The sequence below is a fragment of the Danio aesculapii genome, chromosome 11, assembly GCF_903798145.1.
Source record: "Danio aesculapii chromosome 11, fDanAes4.1, whole genome shotgun sequence".
Classification (NCBI taxonomy): Eukaryota; Metazoa; Chordata; class Actinopteri; order Cypriniformes; family Danionidae; genus Danio; species Danio aesculapii.
This window is the reverse complement of record NC_079445.1, coordinates 20,449,592-20,475,078: the sequence shown is the minus strand read 5'-3', so window position 1 is coordinate 20,475,078 and position 25,487 is coordinate 20,449,592. Positions and strand designations below refer to the sequence as shown.

The following is a 25,487-nucleotide window of genomic DNA, read 5'->3' as shown; positions in this document are numbered from 1 at the left end:
TATACAATATATGTTGCTATTAATTATATAAATGCTATTAAAATATATTATTAATTAATCCTCTCTTCATACAATTTACTACTGTAAATTAAATAGTCAGGCCCATAGCCCAGGGGGGTTTTGGGATTCCCTGCGCAGTTTTGGCACACGCTGCTTGTATCTGAAAGCAGCTACAGCCTCTCACATGACAGCAGGGAAAGGTACAGCCAATCACAATGTTCATATGTGTTTGGGAGGCGGTGCGACTTGAGGAGAGAATGTGATTTAACCCGTTCTGCGGTTAATATTGACAGTACAGTTTTTTAAGTGAATCAAATTATTAGTGGGGACATTCCAGTAGTTGATGTTGGTGGGGACGCGTCTCCTCTGTCCATTCTAAATCTACGCCCGTCATGATGTCATGAATTACATTTCTGGGAGTGATGGCGTCATTGTTCAAAAATGAATGTTTTTACTAGTGTAAATGTAAATGCTAATACCAAAACTGTAAAATGTAGATGAAATAAATTTTTGATAGTAAAAATTTACTTTTGAGCTATTGAAAATCTAATAAATCAATAACCTTCCGTGAATTAATAAAATTCAAAATGGCATGTCATATAAAGCCCAGTTAATCTAAAACGACTTGGAAAAATTGACAGAATGAGAATGAGTTTAAATGAATCATCAAAGAAGGTATAAAATGCAGAACCACCAACATATTAGTATAACAAATAACACTCTGAATAATTAGCTATCTGTTTCTTATTAATAGATCTCAGATTATGAGCAATATAAGCCTGAATGTAGGATTCAGTGAGCTTTACGTGAGATTTTCCACAACCAACAGCTAGTTTGAGTGTGAATAGCCTTGGTTTGACCTTTATGTACAAGCAAAAAAACAAAGTAATGGTTTGATTTCTTTTTTTATTTTGTAAGCCCAGATTTCTGCATTCCAGCTGTGGGTGTACATAAGGCCGAAGCGAGATGAATCCACCAGTTACTTTCCACAAAATCAAAAGCTTTCGGATAAGATTTCTGACAATTGGGACATGCAGCTACTGCACAGAGGGGGATATAAAGCGCTATATACACAAAAACAACAGTGGCAATGATGAAAACCTGTAAGCGTTGAGTCAATACAGACAGAAGGTTCGTAAATGCTTTGTTGCAAAGAAACAAAACGAATACAAAAAAAGCTTCATTGTCACCCCCCCTCCCCCAAATACAGAATAAATATATTTTTTGATATTTTAAAATAACGCATGGTTTAAAAACATAAAAAAAATTATTGACGTCAGTTTAAGTATATCACAAATAAGCTATATTGCATCTCTAAAAAACAGCTACGAACAGATCACCTCACCTAACTTAAAAAAAAAAAAAGGTGTAACACATTGTGGATTTTAGACGTATCGTCGAGCTGAATATATAAACATCTGAACAAGTTAATACAATCATGTCAGTTGGCCTACACTCCAAATAAGAAACAAGTCTATGCACAGTTATGTACCATTACTGTATTTACAATACGTTGAAGAAGCGGCAAACGGATTTGCATTGAACGGGAACACAACGAGCATTTTTCCTTATCCATCTCACAAAACATTGTTTACGAATGATACTCCATATTGCTTAGAAACACTTAGGAATGAATTTCAGACAATTTGCTTTCTTATATTTATTTATTTTTTTATCTCAAAAAAACTGCAACGGGTTGTTTTAATTCAACTGAGGATCAAATATAGACATTTTTTTTTGTAGTTGGGTCAATATCAGTATTTGGCATTTGTGACCATGGATCACAAAACCAGTCATAAGTGTCAATTTTTAGAAATTGAGATGTAATCATTGTCCAAAAGCTGTTTGGTTTGTTAGAATTGGACAATGTTTCCATGATTGGACTACAATATATTTCTAACGCAACTATTAGAAAATCTGGAATCTAAAAATGGTGAAAACTGCATTTAAAGTGGTCCAAATTTAGTAATGCATACACTCAAAAAAAACTTTTTTTTTTTTTTTGCTCGTTCAAACTACTTATTTAAAATGAGCTGAAACAACACAATTCTTGAGATTTCATTTGGGACAACTTAGTTTTTTATGTTCAATCCACATAAACTTGTTAAAAGTGTTAAATTAACCGATTTAATCGAATTAATCGATTTGTGTTGGGTCAACATAAATGAATTGTGTGAAACCCTGTATTTTTTACATTGTATTACTAACCAAAAGTTATGTTTTAATAGATTTATGGTAGAAAATTTCTTCAACTTGATCCTTAATATTCAAATGACTTTTGTCATGAAATAAAAAAAAATTCTGACTCAATGTATTTTTGGCTATTCCCACCAATATACACTCAAAAAAAAAAAAAAAAAAGATTACTGCTGCTTGTTTAAACTACCTGTTTAAAATGAGCTGAAACAACACAATTCTTGGAATGTCTTTATCAATTTTTTTTGTGTGTTCAGTCCACTTAAATTTGTAAACCATTAGATTAACTTAAGTGTTTTGTGTTAGGACAACATGAAGGAATTGTGTTGGTCTAACTACACTGTAAAAATGATTACTTAAAAAAGTGAGTAAACCAATTGCCTTAAAATGACAAGTTGATTTTACTTAGAAATGTTAAGTCAAATCAATGGGTTAACTCACTTTTTTTTAAGTAAAATCAACTTGTCATTTTAAGGCAATTACTCACTTTTTTAAGTAATCGTCTTTACAGTGTATGTGCATAATTAGAAAAGTTAAGTCAAGTCAATGGGTTTACTCACTTTTTTTAATTATGCACATACACTGTAAAATGATTACTTAAAAAGTGAGTAAAACCTTTGCCTTAAAAATTACTTAACTTTACTTAAACGATGTAAGTATTTCTGTTAATTCTGTTAAGTTGACTTAACTTGATTTGTTTTAAATTATGCACATAGTTCATTTACTTAATAACTTGAAGGCAATCAGTTTACTCACTTTTTTCAAGGAATCGCTTTTTACTTTGTACCTTGTTAGGGGAGTTGTAGTTTCCAGCATGCTCTCCGTGGGATTGAATTAAAAGGGGGAATGATTGACAATAAAAGTAATCTGAGGTGTTTTAGAAAGACAGCTTAGCTTAATTAGCTAAAATGCAGTTTGTTGCTTTGCTCATTGATCAAAACCTGTCCTAAAATTAGTTTTTAGATCAGTCTGTATATGTAACTCATGAAATATGCTTAAAATGGCTCTTTTAGTTCATTTAATGTCAATAAAATTAGGAGACTTTAAAATTACATCACATAATAGACAGACATGATATTATCAGACCTTTGAGTTTAAGTCAAATAAAAATGCAAATGTATTTCAACTTTTATTAGATAAAATCATGTTGGATCAACTCAATTGCATTTAATTGTGTAAATAGTTTTTTTAGTTGGTGCTAAACAAATGTATTGGATGGAAATTCTGCCCTCAATTAAATTGAGTTAATCCAAAGAGTTATTTTTTTTGAGTGTACCTATGCAACATACACTCAAAAAATTAATAATTAACAATTAATAATTGCTGCTTGTTCAAACTATTTATTTAAAATGTGTTGAAATAACACAATTATTAAGTATTTTTTGGGACAACTTAATTGTTTTATGTTCAATCCATTTAAAACGATTAAGTTAACTTAATCGATTTGTGTTGGGAGAACAAGAAGAAATTGTGTGGAACACAGCAGTTTTTACAGTGTGATGCTAGTCACACCAGAGTTTGAGCTAGCAAAATTCTGTCGTATGGCACTGTAAAAAGGGGTGGGATTAAAAAAGACAATGAGACAAAATACAAGCGATTGGTTTAAAATTTCTGTACAGAGAGGTCATGTTTTGATCTTCGATTGGGCTTCGATTGGGCTATTTCAAAGTTCACCAAGCTTGAACTTTGCAACACTTGTGAACTGTCAAACTTGTCGCATGAGCTTGCGTTTCTGTTCTGCCGCATTCGAATGCGTATGAATGGAAGTCTATGGGGAGAAAAGTGCCAAAAGTGTGACCACAGCTTAAGACTGGTTTTGAGGTCTAGGGTCACATTTATTAATATCAATATGTCAAAAATTGACCCAAATATGGATACTCAGAATATTTTTTAAAAAGTAATTTAAATTTAGAATAATATATTGTTTTCATCATCTAAATGGAGATTTGTAAATTGTCTAGTCACTTTATTTGAAATTGGTCTCTTGTCTGTCATCGAACATGACTTTAACAACATCCAGACCTGTACGAGTGATGGACAGTGGTGTACATGCATTATTTTAGGCCAGGATAACCGTGGCTGTGACTGAAGTGTCTCCAGCAGGATCTAGTCGTCTTCCTCATCGCTGTCTTTCATTGATATCCCCTGCATCCCTCCTTCTCTCACAGACGCTGTGGCCTCTTCTAGAATCAGCCTGTTTCTCACCGTCTCGTACATCTTGCTGTTCAGAGTTGAGTCTAATACGCCTTGGAGTCGAAAATCGCGATACTTTTTCTGTGGAAACAAAGAGGATTTAGGGACATCTAGCTCGATTTTCCTTTCATTATTTATAACAGTAAAAATATAGCCATGACACTTATTCTTATACAACACCATTGCAATGTTTTAACTTCAGAGGAGTTAAGAAAGCAATATTTGGTGGAAAATGTTCAATCACAACAAAAAACACTGACCAATTGTCATTTTCTAAAAAAGATTAAAAAAAAAATCACCCTAAAAATGACAATATGTTTTAATTAGGATAAATTAAATCCAATTATCAGTAGAGATAAACCGATGCATTGGCCAATAATTTATATTAATTATTTTTGTGAAACTGGAATTTAAAACAAAAAAATGTTGCAAAATTTATGTAAACAATTTATATGGGCTAAATTTAAACAAACAAATTCAATTTAGTAATGTTCAACTTGATTTCATTCATTCATTCATTCATTTTCTTGTCGGCTTAGTCCCTTTATTAATCCGGGGTCGCCACAGCGGAATGAACCGCCAACTTATCCAGCACGTTTTTACGCAGCGAACGCCCTTCCAGCCACAACCCATCTCTGGTAATCAACTTGATTTGTTTGTTTAAATTAAGCCCAAATAAATTGTTTAAAACCACTTACCTAAAAAAAAAAAGTAAATCAAATGAATCTTTTCTCAGTGTGATAAGAAATGTATTCTTGATATCAACAACTGAATTTTAACAGCCTTTAGAATTAAACTAGGGAAACACAACAAACTATAGTTTTAAAGGTGCAGTAGGTGATTGTCTTCAGAAAAATCTGTGCTGGTTGAAAGTCTCTTCACATTCCAATAGTAATGATTAAAGTAAATAAAAGCAGTCTTTTTTTGTAGTGTTTATATGTATTCTTATATTCTGGGTGAGGCATAAGACTAAAAATGTCCATCCAATTAAAATTTGTCGGGCCGACAATTCCCATAATTCTGATAAGTAGCCCAAACTGCTTGTCAACAAATGTAAATTTTTACATCTGTGCACCTGTTCACGCAGATACGCCCTTGCATGTTCACACGCGTCACGTTCACGTGTACACGAGTGAGAGTGGTAAAAACAAATGCTGAATCAAAACTTTTTAAAATCCTGAATCAATATTGGAGTTACTTTTGCATGCTGGACGAAGGATGACACCATGGCTGAAGTATTTTTTTTAGGTAATGATAAGATTCAAAACTATTTTAGTCACGCAAAGCTTATGTAGATTTAGTTGTTTTTGTTGTTTTACGAATGGGTTATATGCACTGAAGTGTTATTCAGCCACTGAAATCTTCTGGCGAAAGAATAATGTGACTATTTTCAATGTCATAAGAGACTTTTTACAGCATCAATAATGTAGATTTTTATTTAGTTTAACAACAAAACAGAAGTAAATAGCGCTATTCTACCTAGCCTGCTTTACTGAGGTGAAATTGGTTTTATATTCACATTGGTTCATTTTTGAACAATGACAACTTGTGATGTCAGTATGGCTTAGCAATAAGTGTAATTCCTGCATGCTGCCATCCGCATCCTAAGCATACAGTAGTCGCTTTAGGACAAAGCGCATGAGAGAGTGAGACCAGCGATCCTTGCATGCATGAATTATTGCACATTATGACAAGTTTTGCTTGCTACACAGCTGAAAATGTGCTAGATATAATACAGTTTTTCAATGGGAATTGTAGTATTATAAAGTACGGTAAAGTTTTGTAACTGGCGAATGACATGATCTAGTGGGTCTCTGTTATCTTTAATGTGCACGTTCGGTATTTCAGGAGGCATGGTTTTGAACGGCAAGGGAAGGAGATATGTTTCAAAGATATTATGCTAACGCATAGCATTTAGGCAGATCACCTACTGCACCTTTAATTGATATCAACAATCTTATTTCTTCTTATATTGATGTTGACATTGTTCAAGAATGTTGAAACATTTTAACTAGGGGAAATGTAAACGCTGATATCAAAAATACCATTATATGAAATCCAATTTCTGATATCAAGAGTCAAAATTTAAAATAATGAAAATGTAATGAGTGAATAAAAATCTGTCAATGAATGAAATTTAAAATGGTGTGTCATATAGAGAGCAGTTATTCTGAAACAACTTGAAGAGAATACATTTTTCTGCTTGCATTTCTTTCAAAACATTGTAATTAATTATCATTGTTTTAAAGGAAAGTATAGGTATCGGTATCTGTTTCATATTGTTGGATCTCTAATTATGAGCAATATCAGCCTGAAAGTGAGATTTCATGTATGTGAGATTCACAACCAATAGCTAGTTTAAGTGTGAAAAACTAGGTTTATGTACAAGCGAAAAAAACAAAATTATGAGATTTGTTCTTGGTAAGCTCAGATTTCTGCATTCTAGCTGTGGGTGTACATAAGGCCAAAACAAGGTAAATCCACCAATTACCTTTTACAAAATAAAAAGCTTTCGTATAAGGCTGTCTCAAGCCACCTACTCGTGAAATATAGACAATTTTTTGCAATTTTAACCCAACATTTGGGTCAATATTTGACATTTATTAATATCAACGTGTCACTATCTGACCAAAAGGTGGCTTGAAACAACCCAGCATCTGATAACAGTATTTTGTTATACAGTGGAATAAAACTAATTTTACTCAAACACACATAATAAATCCAGAAAATTTGCGATTACAAATGATTCATACAATTTCAGTGAATCTTTCAAAATTGTTCTTGATTCTTTTTTTCATCTTTCTTATTCTACTTAAAAAAAATTCTTCTTAAAATGTTTATTGTTTGTCACATTGCATAGCTTAATTACAGTATAGAATGTGCATGTAAATATCATGCAAACTCATTTGTGAACAATGGAATTTGGGAACAAATTATTCTTACACTATTAAACCCAAAAAGTTTAGACAACTTAAACCGTTTGAGGAAACCGATTGCAACAAACCATTTAAGTTCACTAAAAAAACTAATCCTAATGAGTACTGTGAACTTACTCCATTTGAGTAAATGAATCAATTTGAGCACAGTAAAACCCAATCAATGAAGAGAACTCAAACCAACTGAGTAGTGTAAAACCCAATAAGTTAAGGCAACTTAAACCGGAAATCGACAGCAATAAACCATTTGAGTTAAAAAAAACTAATCTATATGAGTACTGTGAACTTACTCCATTCAAGTTGAAGTAATGAGGTGTTTAATTAACTCATTACCTTCAACATTGAGTAAATGAGTAGAATTAACTTTCAGTAAATTTTGAGTGAACTACACTAATTTCATTTGATAAAGTTGACTGTTGGGTTTACATTGTAAGATCATCAAAATAACAAGCAGGGTAGATAAAAGTAATCTAAAAGTAGTTCAAATGTAGTCATGGTACAGTAACTAAAATAGGTCATCTTGTGTTACTGGTTACAATGATTTCATCACGTTATTTGCAATCAGTAATAGATTATTTTTTACCCATAAGTTATTGTATTTATCCATAACTTTATCAATATAAAAAAGCAAAATTCAGACCAGTACTGAGTTAATTAATTGAGGAATAGCTTCATTTAGGATTAATCTCTAACCATGCTAACCTAGTTTATTAATTGTATTAAAATGTTAGTTCCTAAAAATAATAATCACACACATGCAGGTTTTAATAGCATTTTAGAACATATATGATTTTTGGTAATGGGATTTCCTTACTTATGTAAAATGCAATTTTTTAATCACAGTTGCTATTCTGGTGTTATGCTATAGTAAATCTGAAAAACAGTACTCAGTAAACCTAATCTGTTACACCCGATCTAGTTTCACCCTTCCATTTGTCCATCAAGAAAATCATGACATACATCCACACACACCATACGAATGCACAGAAATAAACGTGTAAAGTCATACTAGGAAATCCTGCTGATCTCGGTGAATGAACAAAAAAAAAAAAACTAAGCACAAGCAGAGACTGGAGAAATAAGAAAAACTGATCCAGCTCTACTTTTGGTGCAATTACTTCCCGCAGACATATTTGAATCTATATCAGATCTGAAGTTATTTCACATCCTCATTTTAGTGGTCAGTGAAGGTGTAGTTTTTACCTTTACAACTCTGATGAGGATTTTCAGCTGATAGACGTGAAGCTGCAGGTCCATGCGGTCTGTCAACCACGTGCCCAGGAGGTTCATTGTGCTGGTGTACCATTGCTGAAACACAAATACATGGTTCTCCAGCAAACACAGACACACAGAGAAATGCTGCCGCACACAAACACGCATCTAGAGAAACATACAGGCACTGTATGCAGTAGATTTATATCACAATGATTACGCGAATGAGCATTGTTTTAATACAAGATCTGAAAATAATCCCCAACCTTATCTACTACAACTTTGGATTGACTATTTTCACCCTTTTTGACTGTTTTTGTACATACAGTATAGTATGGCTCAAAGACAAAAAGCCATCTACAGTAAGAGGAAAATCTTTCTTTTTAATAATAATAGTAATAATAATAATAATAATAATAATAATAATAATAATAATAATAATAATTCCTTACATTAATATAGCGCTTTTTTGGACACTCAAAGTGCTTTACACATTTTTGGGGGGAGGGTGATCACTTCATTCACCACCAGTGTGCAGCATCCAGTGTGCAGATGACATGATGGCAGTCATATTGTACCAGACTGCATGCCATACACCAGCTGATTGGTGGAGAGGAGACAGAGTGATGAAGCCAATTATGATATGCGGATGGTTAGGAGGCCATGATGGACAGAGGCCAGTGGGCAAATATGGCCAGGATTTCAGGTTTAAACCCTTACTCTTTTTTTTTTTTCTGAAGGACTTCCTCAGATTTTTTAACAACCAGAGAGTCAGGACCTTGGTTTAATGTCTTATCCAAAAGACAGCACTCATTAAGGAGTATAGAGTTCCCTTCACTATACTGGGGCATCAGGACCCACACACGCTCACGAAGCAGTATAGAATCCCTTTCACTATACTGGGGCATAAAGACCCAGACAGACTGCAGATTGAGTGCCCCCTGCTTGTCTCTCAAACACCACTTATGGCAGCAACCTAGCTTTCCTATGTGGTCTCCTATCCAGGTACTGACCAGGTGCAGCCCTGCTTAGCTTCAGTGAGCAACCATGTGAGAGTTGCAGAGAGCTAGTTGCTGGTATATGGTTGCCAGTTAACTCTATTATTATGTTCCAGGCTAGTCTAAAAAGCTTAGATTTTTTTGGGGGCTGTTTTAAATATTAGTCAACCTTTTTTGTATTTGCACACACACATATAGCTAGCCGTATGGGGACTTTCCATAGACGTAATTATTTTTATATTGTACAAACTGTAAATTATATACCCCTACCCCAACCCTAAAGACAACTCTCACAGTAAGCAATCTGCATTTTCATTCATTAATTTATTTTATTTTTGGCTTAGTCCCTTTATCAGGGGGTCGCCACAGCGGAATGAAGCGCCAACATATCCAGCGCATGTTATTACACAGCGGATGCCCTTCCAGCTGCAACCCATCACTGGGAAACACACATACACTACGGCAAATTTAGTTTATTAAATTCAACTATAGCACATTTCTTTAGACTGTGGGGGAAACCGTAGCACCCAGAAGAAACCCGCGCCAACACAGGGAGAACATGCAAACTCCACACAGATTTGCCAGCTGACCCAGCCAGGGCTCAAATCAGTGACCTTCTTGTTGTGAAGCAACAGTGCTACCCACTGCACCACCATGTCACCCAATCTGCATTTTTACATTTTCAAAATACTTATTCTGTGTAAATTATGAGCTGTTTTTCTTATGGGGACCAAAAAAGTCCCCACAAGGTCACAGTTTACTAGTATCGCTATACTTGTATGGCACATTGTGTCCTCACAATGTAAGGAATACAAGGCACAATCTCCATAGGCATAATGCATTTTATAAAGCCCACCCCTACAACTAAAACCAACCTTTAATGGAAACCTGGAGCAAAATTTGAATGTTAAAAGACCACATCAACTATGATTTTTAGACATTTTTAATTACAAAGACACAATGCATGTCTTCGTAAACCACCTCCAATCCCATATCATTATATACTTGATCCTCGTAAACCACATAAACAAGTACACACTCACACACACAACTACAAACTTGCATTTAATATGCTTTTTGTGTATGAAATCACTTTTAGACATTATTTAATGCATTCACCAAAATGGGACATCTTGCCTATGACCCATAGTGTGTTTCCTCTTTTTTTTAATTTAACATCAAGTACACTCCTTTCACTCATCAATGGCTAAAAATGCACAATAGGTAGAAGTGCGCTTTAAGAGCCACTGATGACATTACAGGGAAGGCTGTTGATAAAACAGGTCCCTTAAAGGAAGTCCTTCTGTCACAGTCATGATCCTCTCTGTCTCCACCCAGAAACTGCTAATTGTCAGTTCGGGATCTTCAGCTGTCTCCTGCACTGCTTTTGGACACTGATCACGAGAGAAGTTGCCCATGTTAAACCAGCCACAATCCTGCCCTCAGCCTGCGCTTCAAACCCTGGTGCTTTCTGTCACATTGAGGGAGAAACATCCATCATTCCCAGCGGACATGTTGTCTTTACCACAGTCACAATCAGCTCGCTGGTGTAACTGTGGCTCAGGGTCTTTTTTTTAACAAGGCTTTCTCTTCATTTCGCTCTCTGTTTCTACTCGGTGAAACTCACTGAACTCAAAGCACCTCCTGAATAGCCAGTGCACTTGGCTTTTGGGCTGCAGATGTTGGACCGCGGGGAGGATCTCGTTTGAGGTCTAATTGATTAGTTATGATCGAGCTGGTGTGATGGTAATGTGAGCTGACTGAGTCTCAACGGTTTAGGAGCTGAGCAAATCGAGCCGGAGACGTGAGCAGGAGTTGTGGCTTGGGTAACTGCAGCACACTTGACAGTACAGAGTTGAGGACTATCAGTGAAACAAACAAACAAACAAACAAGTCTATGGGAAAGACCAAATTTGGACATAATTCTATTACAATTTTTTGTTTAACCATAGCATCCCAAGGCTTTGTGCTTCTGCTGCACCCTAAAAAGTATCATTCAAACCATTAAATCAGGCATGTCCAAGCTCGGTCCTGGAGGGCCGGTGTCCTGCAAAGTTTAGTTCCAACCCCAATCAGACACACCTGGGCTAGCTAATCAAGCACTTACTAGGCTTTCTAGAAACATTCGTGCAGGTGTGTTGAGGCAAGTTGGAGCTAAAATCTGCAGGACACCGGCCCTCCAGGACCGAGTTTGGACACCTCTGCATTAAATCATTGGTTCCACCAGTTTAACATTCTGAAGGTTTACAACAGGTTTAACAACTATCAACAATATGTTAACATTTCAACCTAACACTCAGGCTGTCTATAAAAAAGTCCAACAAAGATAGTTTTTTTTTCTGAGGAAACTGAGATCATTTCAGGTTTGTACCTCTATGATGACATTGTTTTATAAACAATTTGTTGAATCTGTTTTATCTTTCTGCATTGTAGCTTGGTACGGTAATCTGAGTGTGTCAAACAAGAACAGGTTGAGTAGTCTGGTGAAGATGGCAGGCAAGATCATTGGTTTTAACCAAACTGGTCCAACAGTAATTTACCATACTAGTGTTTTAAAGAGAGCTCAGGGTATCCTATGCACCCCGGATCATCCGTTGTACTCTGTGTTTCAGCTGTTGCCATCAGGACGTTGTTTTAGAGTTCCTATTTGCAGGACAAATAGAGTCAGAAATTCTGAGTCCAGGTGGGAGGGAGATGCACCTTCAATATGATGTATTGGATGGTGAGGGGTAATATTTTATCAATGTGTACATGGAACTTCGCCCGTGTTACGGCACCTTGCTGCAATTTTAGTTTCCCTAAATGAGATTATAAAGTTGAGTCTGAGTCTGAGTCTGAAAGGGACTTGAGCTCAGTCTACTGGTGTTTAAATTACACCATTAAGGAGGGCTTTTTTCAATAAATGAATGGTCGTTTAATATTCAAACTAAGCGGCTGAGGTTAGTGCAGTGAATCAGAGCTTGGTGTTGCTCTGTGAGGGCTGGTTCTCTGTGCCTGTGAAAGATCGGGCAGCCGGGCCGCGATGGACCCCCACAGGGAGGCCAGACCTGGAGCAACTGCTCTATCTCACACTCAGGCTTTCTCTCATGCTCGCTCTCCATCTCCTACATTTGCTCCTATAATAGTGTGACCTCTTCGTCCTTTAGAATTTTAAGCAAATGGTTAACCCACAAATCAAAATTCTAACATCATTTTCTCAACTTCAAGACTTTCTAAACAAGTATTTAATTATTCTGTTGCGCATATGAGAAGTATGTTTTCAAATATGTTGAAGAATGAAAACAGTTTTTTTAATAATAATAATTCTTTACATTTATATAGCGCTTTTCTAGACAGTCAAATCGCTTTACACATCAGGGGGATCTCCTCATGCACCACCAGTGTGCAGCATCCACCTGGATGACACGACAGCAGCCATATTGCACCAGACCACACACCTCTGATTGGTGGAGAGGAAAAAAAGTGATGAAGCCAATATGATATGGGGATGGTTAGGAAGGTATGATGGACAGAGGCCAGTGGGCAAATTTGGCCAGGATGCTAAACTGAAGGACATCCTCGGATTTTTAACAACCAGAGTCAGGACCTCGGTTTAACGTCTCATTGGAAAAATGGCACTCACTGAGTAGTATAGAGTCCTCATCAATATACTGGGACTTTAGGGCCCAAACAGACCACAGGTTGAGCACCCCTTGCTGGTCTCGGTAACACCACTTCCAGCAGCAACCTAGCTTTCCCATGTGGTCTCCCATCCAGGTACTGACCGGGCGCAGCCCTGCTTACCTGCAGTGGGTGAACATGTGAGAGTTGCAGAAAGCTAGCTGTATACAATTGAAGTACATAACATTGTATATGTAACCGAGACCAGCTGAAAGGTAGCTGTGTGGGTAAACCTTCGGCACAGCAGTTTTTAGTGTCCAAAAATTTACGTTAGTGAGGTGTATGGGGGTCAGTGTAACGGAAACATGCTAGTAGAGGCTGTGCAGGTAAACTTCACTGTCCTGATCTTAAGAGATGCACTAGCAGTGCTAACAAGGTGGACTTCCATCTATGTCAGGAATGGGAGATCAAATCCCACTCAGAGCAATGTAGAACCAGGGGTTTACATTTGTGCCATAAACCAGATATGACTGAGGTTTAGATCTGTGTAGGAGTTATAGACAAACTATTTTCCAAATATCTTCTTTGTTCCACAGTTGACATGCACTGATTGAAGAATTTACAATTTTCAATCCCTTTAAACAATCCCTTTAAACGCATTACCAATTCACTTAATGTCAACATCAACATAAAAAAAACAACACTGTTTAATATGTATTCTACCTCAGTCTTCATTGTGAGAACCAAATCAGATGGAAAATGAAACGACACATTAGTCCAACACAGAAGTGCTTTCCAATACATTGATATTTCGAAACTCATGAGGGACTCGTCCAATAGGACCGTGTCCTCTGTGGTCTTGGTTGTGAAATGAACAGTGCTGGCAGTGGGACATTGTTCTGCTGTCAGCAGAGAAACAGAAGACTCTCCGAGAGCGTATTATGTACTGTGGCACTTTTTGGATATTGAGCAGCGGGAAGCTGGCAATAGCTGCTAGCCAAAACAGGAGTATCATAACTCTGCATGCATAATGAAAGAAGCGGATATGGGAGAGAGAAAAAAATCTGTGATCATCTAACGAGTTCCATCTGATATTGGAAAGCGTGAGGACTGCGTGTATCCGTGTGTGTGTGTTGGACGTGTACGTTATGGTTACCGATACACCACACATGAACATCTGCAGGGCCCCCACACCTCTAGTGGGGAGTGCTGAAAGGCTGAGCGACCTCCTGCCCCCTGCCACACCATGCACATGCACAAGCCGCGCTCCTAAGCTTGCGTTCACACTCTAGTCTTTGACATGTTACAGGAAGCCATAGCGCCTAGCAGGGGGGCAACAAACAGAATTCAGTGTAAGGTTGCACATCCATCCACCCCCGTCGCAGACACACACGCACACACACACTCACGACTCGCTTTTATCGAATCCTGAAGCACCTGAAGGCTAGGGGCTCCTACGTAAGGAAAGAGCTGGTAAGGGCCGAGCTCGGATTAGAAAAAAACACACTCTTACAAAAGCAGGAATGCAGAGGAGGGGCCGGGAGCTCGGTGGGGGGTAATGGGGGGATTACAAGCAACCTGTGACTCTGCCTCTTTCTGCCCTTGCTGGTGGTAGTGGCTCTGTAAATGTGTGTGTGCGCGCCGCTCGGCCTGCTCTCGGAGGCCTAGGCTGTTTGAGAAGCGCTCCTGCTGGGACCCAGCTGTGTCTGCAATTAGCAGTAGGGATGGAATGATGATGGTTGCTAGCGCTGATGTTAATGCAAAGAGACAGGCTGGTGGAGATGAAAACAGAACGAAAGCGACTCTGAGAGGTGCCTCCCCCTTGCTGCCTTGTCCTCTCCGCACTCCTTGGGAATCAAAAAGCGAGAAAATACCTCAAACAAAAAACACGAAAATCGAACATTCAACCTTTCTCCTGGTACTCTTTGCGTCTTTGTTTGTGCTTAATAGAGCCATCTCTCTCAGGCCAGCGGGTCGTAGGGCACTCGTCCATCTCACCGGCCAGGCGACTGAATTGGGCACCTCGCCGGGACAGAGAGGGAGGCCCCAGGGGCTGAGGAGTCTTTAAATCTGACTACAAGACATTATGCACTTAGGACAAAAGCGTAGGGTAATCCTACCTGCTTGCTGTTCACGGCCGCCACCGGCCCGTTATTGTTCGCATCATCCCTCCTGAGAGGAGGTCCATTGATGACTGAACTCAATTACCATGGTAACTCACACCGGTGACCCCACGCCTCCCGGCGCTCACTATCTCTCCGCTGCGGGACCCCACGGCCTTGTGGAAAAAACGTTGTGTAGGAAATACACGACCCTAAACGTAGTCTTCCGACGCACTGCTGCGTTAGCGCTCTTTCTCTCTAGAAATAGGTGCTTGTGAATGGCAGGATTGAAAATAAAGTTTCAGGCTCAGCAAGCAAAAGGGCTTCAAACTGCTCACGATTGTGCTGCGGATACAAAGAGAACCCTGCTCGGGATTTGCACGCCTCAACGGATCCTTAAGTGGAACAAGCCCTTACTGTTTCAGTGCAAGCTCTGCTACACTTAAGTGCTTATAACGTTGTTGTTGTTTTTATGTGTGTGTGCGCAAATGAAGCAATTCCCCACTCAATGGTGTGTGCTGTAATTTTTGCGCAAATCTCTCAATCAAAACGTATAATTGCGAAAAGAGACCGCATTTCTGTTTGAAACCACGTCCAGTGTCCAAACAGGGCCCTTCTTTAGAAAAACAAGCTCCAAAAGAAGGGGCTCGTCGAAATGAACTAAACGGCGGGAATTACAGCCTGTGATCGTGTCATTGAGTAAACACACAATGAAGAAAAAGGGATAAGGGATAAAAAAGGAACGGGAGAGAGAGAGTTTGGTCCCAGGGCAAAGTGAGCCATTCTGCTCACAAAGGAACGCTTAGGGGAGGATTGAGCCGAGCAGGAATGAGGAGCATAACACTTGTGGGGTTCGGCTTCAATGGGGGGAACGAAATGGAATAAACCAGCGAGCACTTGAGAGCCCCGCAGTGCACCTGAATGGCTAAGGGGTGGGAGGGGGGCGGAGGGGGGAGCACAGAAGGTGAATGGGCTGCTTTTTGGGACCAATTTGTTTCTTTTCACCCTTTTCCCCTTCCTCTGTGCTGACAGATGTACAAAGGCGGACCCGCGCTGAGCCTCTCGTATACATGAACCCACTAGCAGATGTCACTTTTGTCAGACAAGTTAATCAAACAAATGCCACCATACCTCACTTATATGTCACAGGGAGAGCGAGAGACGGAGAGAGAGCCAATAGGCGGCTAATAGATCCAGGCGCTCGAATACACTTCTGCTGCTGTACGTTTACTTTGCTCAAATCTCTAGTCGTTAGTGTTGTTCCTACGGGTTTATTTAAATTAGCCTCGGTTCACAGTAAGCGACAAAGAAAGCACCTCGTCCTCCATAATTATCAGAAACCTGAACCGCTCACATCTGCCCAGCATTCTGTAAGAGCCAAACCCCTTTTCCATGTTTTGAACAGTATCTGTGAAAGGACCTGTTGGGTTCCTTTTAGTCTTTTTTTATATACTGACCTACTAGCATTCAGATTATTCATCTAAAGCTCCTTTTCCAATTGGTTTACCTCTAAAATAAAAAGATTAACTGAGGAGAAAAACAATAAGGGTTCATCCGCCTCCCATATCGCAAGATTATCAAAATGCAATCAGTGGCTTGAATTAAATATACATAAATAAAATTAAAAAAACACTTATTTGGGTGTTGTTGTTCTGGATATCATAATTAAAATATTTTCAAAGCATGCATTGTGTTAAATGTTATGCTTAATATAAGAAAATGTCTCTTCCTTTTTTTAAGATACGTTTTCTTGATACAAAAAACTATGCAAAACAAAAAACAACAAATCCAAAAATTTAATAAAATAAATGTTTTGTTATTATTAAAACGGTTTCTTATAGGCCACAGAATGCACTGTATTTCATTATATGCACTAAAGTTGATTAAACTGTTCACTTGAGTCAAATTGACCTGCAAAGTGGTTAAGTGTCCACAGACAGTGAAGTGGTATTGCTGGTCTGTGAAATGCAGCGGCAGCTCAGTCTAAACCCACCTCATCTCCAACCCTACTTGTTCCTCACAGTATCCAGCAGTTGGACGATTAAACCGTATTATTGTTCACCATAAAGTGCAATCTCGACGATCTGATAACTGCCAAGGTCAACGGGAATACTTCAAATCAATCAATGAGGGAAGGCTGCAATCTCCTCCAGAAGCAGATTAAGTGTATAATTGACGTCTGTAATCTGCCGTGTAGCTAAAACGCTCTGCCGGCACTCAGACACGCATACATACGCTGGAGAGCCGGGGCAGGACTGTGGTATCAGTGGAGCGCTGGATTTGGAGATGGCTTTTTTAATCAATGATCTCTGCGCTCCGCCCCAATCTAACAGATGAGCCCTCACGTTAAGCACAGCTGCCTTAATCCTGCTCTACTCAGCTGTTCTTTCAAGAACTGGCAGCCTGGCGGAGTGAAATAAATTAATTTTCTCCCCCCTCCCTTTCTAACCCTTTTTCTGTTGCTCTGTACTCAACTTAACAAACTTTATCCCTCCACTAGGCCAATGATTTGGCTTTTAGGCAGCTTGTATTTGGAATCTGAAGCTTTTAAATTCTTAATAATCTTGTTAAATGTGGTAATATTGGTATGCTGGTTTGTATTAATCATATTTTTTCTTCTAGGATAATTTTCAAATTGAGACAATGGATTATAAAAAAGCTCATATATCTTACAAATTACAAAATTTGATATTTTAATTATATAATTGATATTTTTTTCTTCCTGGTTAAAAATATGTAAATAAATTAAATTAGTGCTAAATAATCCTACACAAGACAAACTTTCAAACAGAAAAAAAAAATTATAATAAAATCCTATTGTTTATATATCATATAAACAACAACTCAAGCAATAATTAATCAATTAATTGTTTCTCCCAAAACAGGATCATATTTCTAAATATATTTAATTAGTAATCATTATATTAATTGAACAATCAAAATGAGAAACTGAAACTTTTACATTTTATACATTCATATCTTATAAATCATTAATAAAGAATTAATAAAATCATCATCAATAAGCCTCTTCACAATTCGTACTAATTACTAGTATAATTTTATCCTCCATCTTTTATTATTCACATCACTAAATTGAAGTTTCCTCCATTTGTCTTTGTTTTCATTTTTAATACTTGCACCCATATGCTGGCATTATGAAATGGCGTTATGAAAACAGCCATATTTGGAATACGTCAAACAGCAGGCATAATCTTCTTATTCTGGCCAGTGTGCCATCTCTGTCTGTGAGAAATCAGCATCCTTGACCCCAATTAACCCAAGCTTAGCGTGGGCCACATATACTTCAATATGACAAGCAGCCAAGATCCACCAAGCAATTATACAACACCCACCTAACAGATCATTTCAAAGCGGATTACTTAAAACAATCGAAAAATGAAAAAGCGTAAAAGGGGAGGAGGCCGTCAACAATATTCTGACGACCAGAGCCAAAATAACAAGTGAAAGCATTTCTGACCCATTCAAGCACAATCCAATACTAAAGACAACAAAACATAATGGATGATGACGAAAACATCCTTCTAGTGTCTAGTGCTCCATATAAAACACTGCATTTTTCTCAGGTAGTAACTCATTTCAGAACTAATTAAAGCTTACATAACTCTCAATGAACTCTCAACCACCAAATATCAACCAGTTTCACACCCTAACTAACTATAATGTGGCCAGATCACTTTTAAAGTTGGCGCCAATAGCCTAGTGGATAACACGTAGCACCAAGCTAGTATACGTATATGTGGATAACACATATACATAACCCAGGCTTATTCTGAAAACGTAACCCTATATACATTTCTGGAGTGCGCCAAATACGTCCCAGGAGCTGTTTTATTTTTTGCAGTTTTTGTTTTCGCGAATCCACCAGAGGTCACTGTGTACGCTTTTTGAGGACTCAAATTTCTTTTGTGAGTGTCATTCGCGCCTGCTGTTCTCACATAACTCCACCAGAGGGCGCTGTCGAATGACTGTTTGACAATGAATGAATGACTGACCCTCCTTCCCTAAACCCAACCAATAGTATTTTTAAAAGCACATATTGACCCACACACTTTCCTAAACCCAACCCACAGTTTTAAAAAGCAATCAAGAAAAAGAAAAGCTCTCATCAGATTTTTACCACATTTTCGCATTTTACCACATTCTCACCGTTATTTACTTGTTTATTTTATTTTTTGGATTCTGTTTTTGTCTTACCCGCTTTCTGGAACCGTTCTTCCCCAGACTCGAACCCCGTCGTCATGGTCAACTCTTCTCTGTGCCTCAAGTCAGTCGCCGTACATGACGAGATAACTAAACAAACAAGTAATAGCGGGAAAGCCGTCTATACAGAGATAAGCGGTCAGCTGGTAAGCGCAAAAAGGAACTGCATCATACCGCCCCGTAGCATTCGTTTTAAAGACGACATACAGCCATGCATACTTCTGGCTACATAATTTGCAATCTCCAGAAACGTATATAGGGCTACGTTTTCAGAATGAGCCGGTGTTGCATATACACATAATTTATACACAGCATTGAGGTGCTCATGATGACCCGAGTCCAATTCCCAACTTGAGGTCCTTTTCCAATCCTTCCCCTTTCTCTGCTTCTGACACGTTTCTATCTTAACTTTCCTATTCTATTCAATAAAAAAGTTAAACACCCCTAAAAAAATAATTAGATGAAAAAAATAACACTTTTAAAACAAAGGTTCCAATTGTTTTTTTTTTTTTTTTTTTTCAAAATGAGGCCATGAAATAGCATTTTGGGCTCCTCGAATCTTTCCGTGATGACGTCTTAAAAGAACCTTTTCTTTTTAAGTCTTACGTTCTTTCTTAACAAAATACAACAAGATTTCAGCAACAAGCAGTTTCGCTATCTGCACCAGATGTGACAGGACATTTAAAATCCATGTCAAATGAAAATTTGCAATGTTTATTTTGCTAACACATATTGTTATTCTTCAGGTAAACAATTAATCTGTGCAAGTTAATCCACTGAAGAAAAAAATCAAAGTCTGACCATTTGATTCTGCGATTGGAGTGCCGATTCCTTCTTTGTTGATGTCAGTTTAACGGCTTCAGCCACAATATTCTTAACCAGCCCCACTCCCTACTCAATATTCCTTTGCAGTTGGAAGTATATCGGCATGCTGACATTAAAGTCTCAGCAACTTTTGTTTCATCCAGACTTTAAAGTCGGCATGAAACGGGTTATATGCACAGCTAGTGTTTTTTTAACCAATGATAAACTTCCAGTGAAAGCTTTATGTGACTATTTTCAATTTCATAAGGTTCCTTTCACAGCATCGATGTTGTAATGTAGTTCAAATATTATTAGTTAAGTAGACTTAAGCATCCATTTGGTTGTTAAAGCGTAAAAAGAAACGAAAGAACTTTTAAACTCAGGCGCCGTCATTAGCAACAGGCTAGCGCAGAAATTCTATTGAAAATACTGGAGTAAAATTAAGACACGGCACAGAAAAATATACATTAATGCAGTGCTTCTTGCTTGGTCTGATACCCACTTTATATCATATCTCAGCCAGGCAGTGAAGATCGCTGTTGTTTTTTAAAGAAATCAGATCTTAAACGTGGCGATTTTGTGTGGGATGACAATTAACCGGAAGCCCTAGAGCTGGCTGACTAAAATTAAAAGTCTGTGTGCATATATCTCATTGAGGTTCAGATAATCCTTTTCTCCTTATTGTGATGAATTTTCAAGTGATATGACTTCTGAAATTAGGATAAAATGTAAGGCGGAGCGTGATTTCTTCCTTCGAGAATTGACCGGATCGTTGGATGTTGGGCATTGCTAACAAAACGCAGTTAGATTTAAATGGTGCTTTTGCTTTTTTTTTTTTTTTGTTAAATAATGAAGTGCATAGATTAATAATTGATAAAAAGAAATACTACAATAATTCATATAAAAATAAGAATTGTAATTTCACGCCGACTTTAAATACCAGACATTCAAAAGCGCACAATAAAGCACTGCACTTCCAATGAAATGGACAGGTATATAACCTAATTAATAAATAATAAACCGTATAAGCATTGTTTAAAGTACATGCTGAGAAACTGATGTTGTTGGCTAGAAGTGTCACAGTTCTAACGTCTATGTTTATACTATGTATATGTTTGCTAGTTATTTTGTGTTCAAGATCTGAGGTAAACCATCTGCTGCAGCTTTCAGTATGGAAATAAACGTCACGTAAAATGGCATTCAAACTCATATTGGTAACTTTTAACACAGAATAAAGCCCATCATGCGCATCTGAGGTTATCATTTATCATAGTAGATTATACTGTTGTTCTGGCCGCGAAACTTTTATGTTACCATCTCGGTGCTGCATCACGTGTAGTTAAGAGTGTATTTACTGAAAAGATCATTTTAATCATTTAAAGCTCCTTTCGTAGAATGAAAAGGTTCCACAGAAGTTTCTTCATAAAACCATCAATGCCAAAAAAGGCACCTATATTTTTAAAGGTGATGGATCAGTTGTTTTATACTATTGTATAATATTCATAATACCATAGTAAATCATTTTTTATATTTTTGCAAAATTCCTCAAATCAAATGTTCTTTTTAAAATCAGCAAATGTGGATCGAGTATAAATAAAAGTGAAAAAAGGGGGAGCTGCTGTTCTTTTAAACCCATTTAATTAGTTCCGTCGAAACTATAATCTGTTCTATGTCGTTTTATTCATAACGAAGTGCAGTTTTTTCTTTTAATAGGGCGCACGTAGCGGGTTTAAAACAACAGCACGTGGTGTTATGACTCATTGTGGAGGATGTTATGACATCTTTAACAAGTGAAATGACAAAGTAACAAGAAAACATTTGAGCAGGTTGCCTGGAGCCTGTGATAAAGAGCGCTGCTATTTCAATGGCTGTTTAGCATAACAGTGAGGACCAGTGTGTGCGAGACGGAGCGAGCGTGGATGTGTGTATGCATGCACACATGTTGTCTTTTTCAACTGCCTACGGAGGCCCGAGCACTTCAGCGGGTGGAGAGGGGAGATGTGTGCCATGCCTGCCCATCTGGGGTTGACGGAGGGCTGGTTGGCTGCTTGTGTGCATGGATGGATGCGTGTAAGTGCATGTAGGAGCTGAGTCTCTGAGGACACGGGCCATGCTAGTAGATGTACAAAGGAAGATTATTTGACTCTGAATAACGCCACTTGGCATAATGTGACAAAAACAACTTGACAGGAAGGATAAGTTTCATTTCGGATCAGGCAGAGAGAGAGAGAGAGAGCGAGGGAGAGAGAGAGAGAGCAGGAAAGGAGGTGGAAAAACCAGAAAGGAAAATGGAGAAATGGAATGAGAGGGTAGGAAAGACAAGGCAGATGGGATTTTTATCATCTTGTTTGCATTTGAGTAAATGAAAGCAAATGCGCAATGCAGTTGGAAAAATAAGCAACAATTTCATTCCAAGCGAACACAGATTATTTTCATTCACCAAGAGGCATCGCAGAATTCAAGTAAAACCAGTGGTGGACGAGATACACAAATCAACAACTTGAGTAGAACTACAGATAGCTCAATAAAATATTACTCTAGTAAAAGTATCAAATCAAAGTACAATAGTATCAGATGTTTTATTGTTCTTCAGTATTAAAGGTAAAATGTTCTTAATTATGGATGTAATAATGAAAAAAACTAGTGCCAAAAATGGCAAATAAATGAAAACAACAAAATATGCCTTATAGTTTAGTATATTTCAAAACTGAATAAACACAACATGTGTGTAAATATGTGCTGACAATTATGGCCTGTTTCCACTGAGTGGTATGGTATGGGTCGGTACGGGTCATCTTTATCAGGCTCGCATTTCCACTGCCAAAAGGGTAGCAACAGTTTGTTTATGTTTTAAGTTGCTGAAATAATCATTTGCTCCTTTGTTTTTCCGGCTTCTCCTTTTTTTTTTCATGCTTCACTCTCGTGTTTGTCCGAGAGTGTTTGGACCATATGTCAGAAGCACTTCAATAATCATGAGCACGTTATTTTCATCAACTCAAAAAGTTTATTATTTCAAATATAGACGTGCAACGAGTGATCACGAGCTCTCTAGAGAAAGTGAAACCGCTCATGCTTTTAAACAGCCTCGTAAACGACAACAGGAGTTGACAGATTTTGTTTTTCTTGGCTTTGTGGCTGTTCATCAAGACAACGACAAGGTTTGTTTGAGCTCAGCTCGACCATGGGTCATTGTTATATGCAAATAGTATTACGGTGTAATGCCTCGACTGTGCATTTCAAAAATGGCGCTTCCTATGTTTTCATTCTCCTGGCTTGTGTACGTTTGTGATTCTTCTCTCTAAGCCAATAGCGTTCAGCTGCACGTCTAGCTCGGCCTTTTGGTACCATTTTGTCTGTTAGGTACCCTTTAGAAAGGGTACCCAAAAAGTGATACGGTACGGTTTGCTTTTTGGTACCTTTTGACAGTGGAAACGGCCATAAAGCGTACTGAACCGTACTGTACCACTCAGTGGAACTGACCATTATAATCATACAATATAAAAATAAGTCATAGTGGCATAATATAAAATGTATATTTATTACATGCCAACAGTGGCCTTGATTTGTGTAATTATAACATTATGTTTAGATTTTATATAAAACCTACGTTTCATAAACAAATTTCATAAAATGGACGTAACCATCTCATCCTTTTACATCAGATTTAAATCTGACTGTCATTAGTTTAGTTTTTAGATTATTTTAGATTTTAGATGAGTTTTTTTGTTTATAATAAAGAGTTCTAAAATTCTGCATTAAAACTTATAATAAGCACTTTTACTATCAACAGAAATCGCCAACCTGATTTCACCCAGTAGTACATGTTCCTGGATTAACATCTATGTTGATCCTGGAACAACATTCCAATCAGCCAATCAGAATTAAAGGATACACTGTAAAATGTTTCACATTGGTTAAATTTACAACTCAAGTTCATCAGTACCTTGAAAATGTGAGTCAACTCAACTTAGAGAGATTCTTTGTTTCAATGTAAGATGTTGGGTTTTAGGTAAATATATTGTGAAACTCAACATCTTAAGTTAAAACAAAAAATCTCTCTAAGTTATTTTGACTCACATTTTGAAGGTAGCTGGTAAACTTGAGTTTGTAAGTTTAACCAAGTGAAACGTTTTACAGTGTACTTTTACTGTTGATGTTAAGTTTAGTCTTACGGTTAGGTTTATGCACTTCTACATGATTGTTATCCAACTATTATTCTCTGCTGATTTTTAGAATAACATACAGTTATGGTTGGGTGTAGGGGTAAGGAATAGATATGGATTACATTTTCGAACTAAGATGATATTCCAGGATCAACATACTGTAGATGTCAATTCAGGATTGCATAGTACTTCATGACGTGAAAAATCATGACGTGCTAAAAGAAATGGTCTCCTATTTTGGACAGTTTGATTCAGTTTCTAAATTTAGTGAATCGTTAACTGCAGACTCTATTTGAGTGGATCATTCGAGTCACTAACTGCAGACTTGTTCGAAATGGATTCTTTGAATCAGTGAACTGTTAACTTAAAATCACTTTGAATGTATTGTTTGAATCAGTTGTTTATTTAAGAACAGAAGCGACTGGATCAGTCAAATAAAAAAAAAACTGTTCAGTGCAATTTGTGAGATTAATAACAGGTTAACTGACAAGTTTCTACCAGTTCACCAATAAAATGTGGCTAAACTACTGTCTTTTAGAATTAAAATACTCAAGTAATTAGTAAATGCTAGACACAGCAGTGAAGTAAAAATATCATGTTACTGTCCACCACTGAATAAAACAGTACAAAAGAGCATAGAGCAACAGATTCAAGCAGCCATTTGATTGGACAATCTCTAAAAAATATATATTTATTTGTAAGACTACTGATCATTGGTGAAATGAATGTAAACAATAAACCATGATCAGGATTCTTACTTAAATCATTCACATAAGACACAAGGAGCCATATTCACAAAGCATTTCAGAACTGGAGCGTGATTTCCAGTTCATCTTGTCCTGAGTTCGCAATGTTGAGCGAACAGAACAGGAAAGCTGATCCCAGATCGACACTCCTGTTCTGGCTTTCTTTCTGAATATAAACACAAGTCTTTAGCCACACAATGCAAACACACCTCTCCAACAACACACACTTAACAAACTGGTCTACAGACACGACAAAAGGATTATAACCAACATGATGGTCGTGGCCATCCCTTAAGACGGTGTTCTCTATTGTGTG

At 37.5% G+C, this 25,487-nt stretch overlaps 1 protein-coding gene across 1 annotated transcript in view; it reads right to left on the bottom strand.

The window, feature by feature from the left end:
• Positions 1 to 3,526: 3,526 nt before the first annotated feature.
• cadpsa (Ca2+-dependent activator protein for secretion a) overlaps positions 3,527 to 25,487 on the bottom strand; it is a 267,285-nt gene continuing 245,324 nt past the window's right edge. Inside the window, 2 exon segments of the mRNA XM_056467741.1 lie at positions 3,527 to 4,470; positions 8,529 to 8,633. Of these exon segments, the coding sequence (XP_056323716.1) occupies positions 4,303 to 4,470; positions 8,529 to 8,633 (273 nt within the window). The 3' untranslated portion in view covers positions 3,527 to 4,302.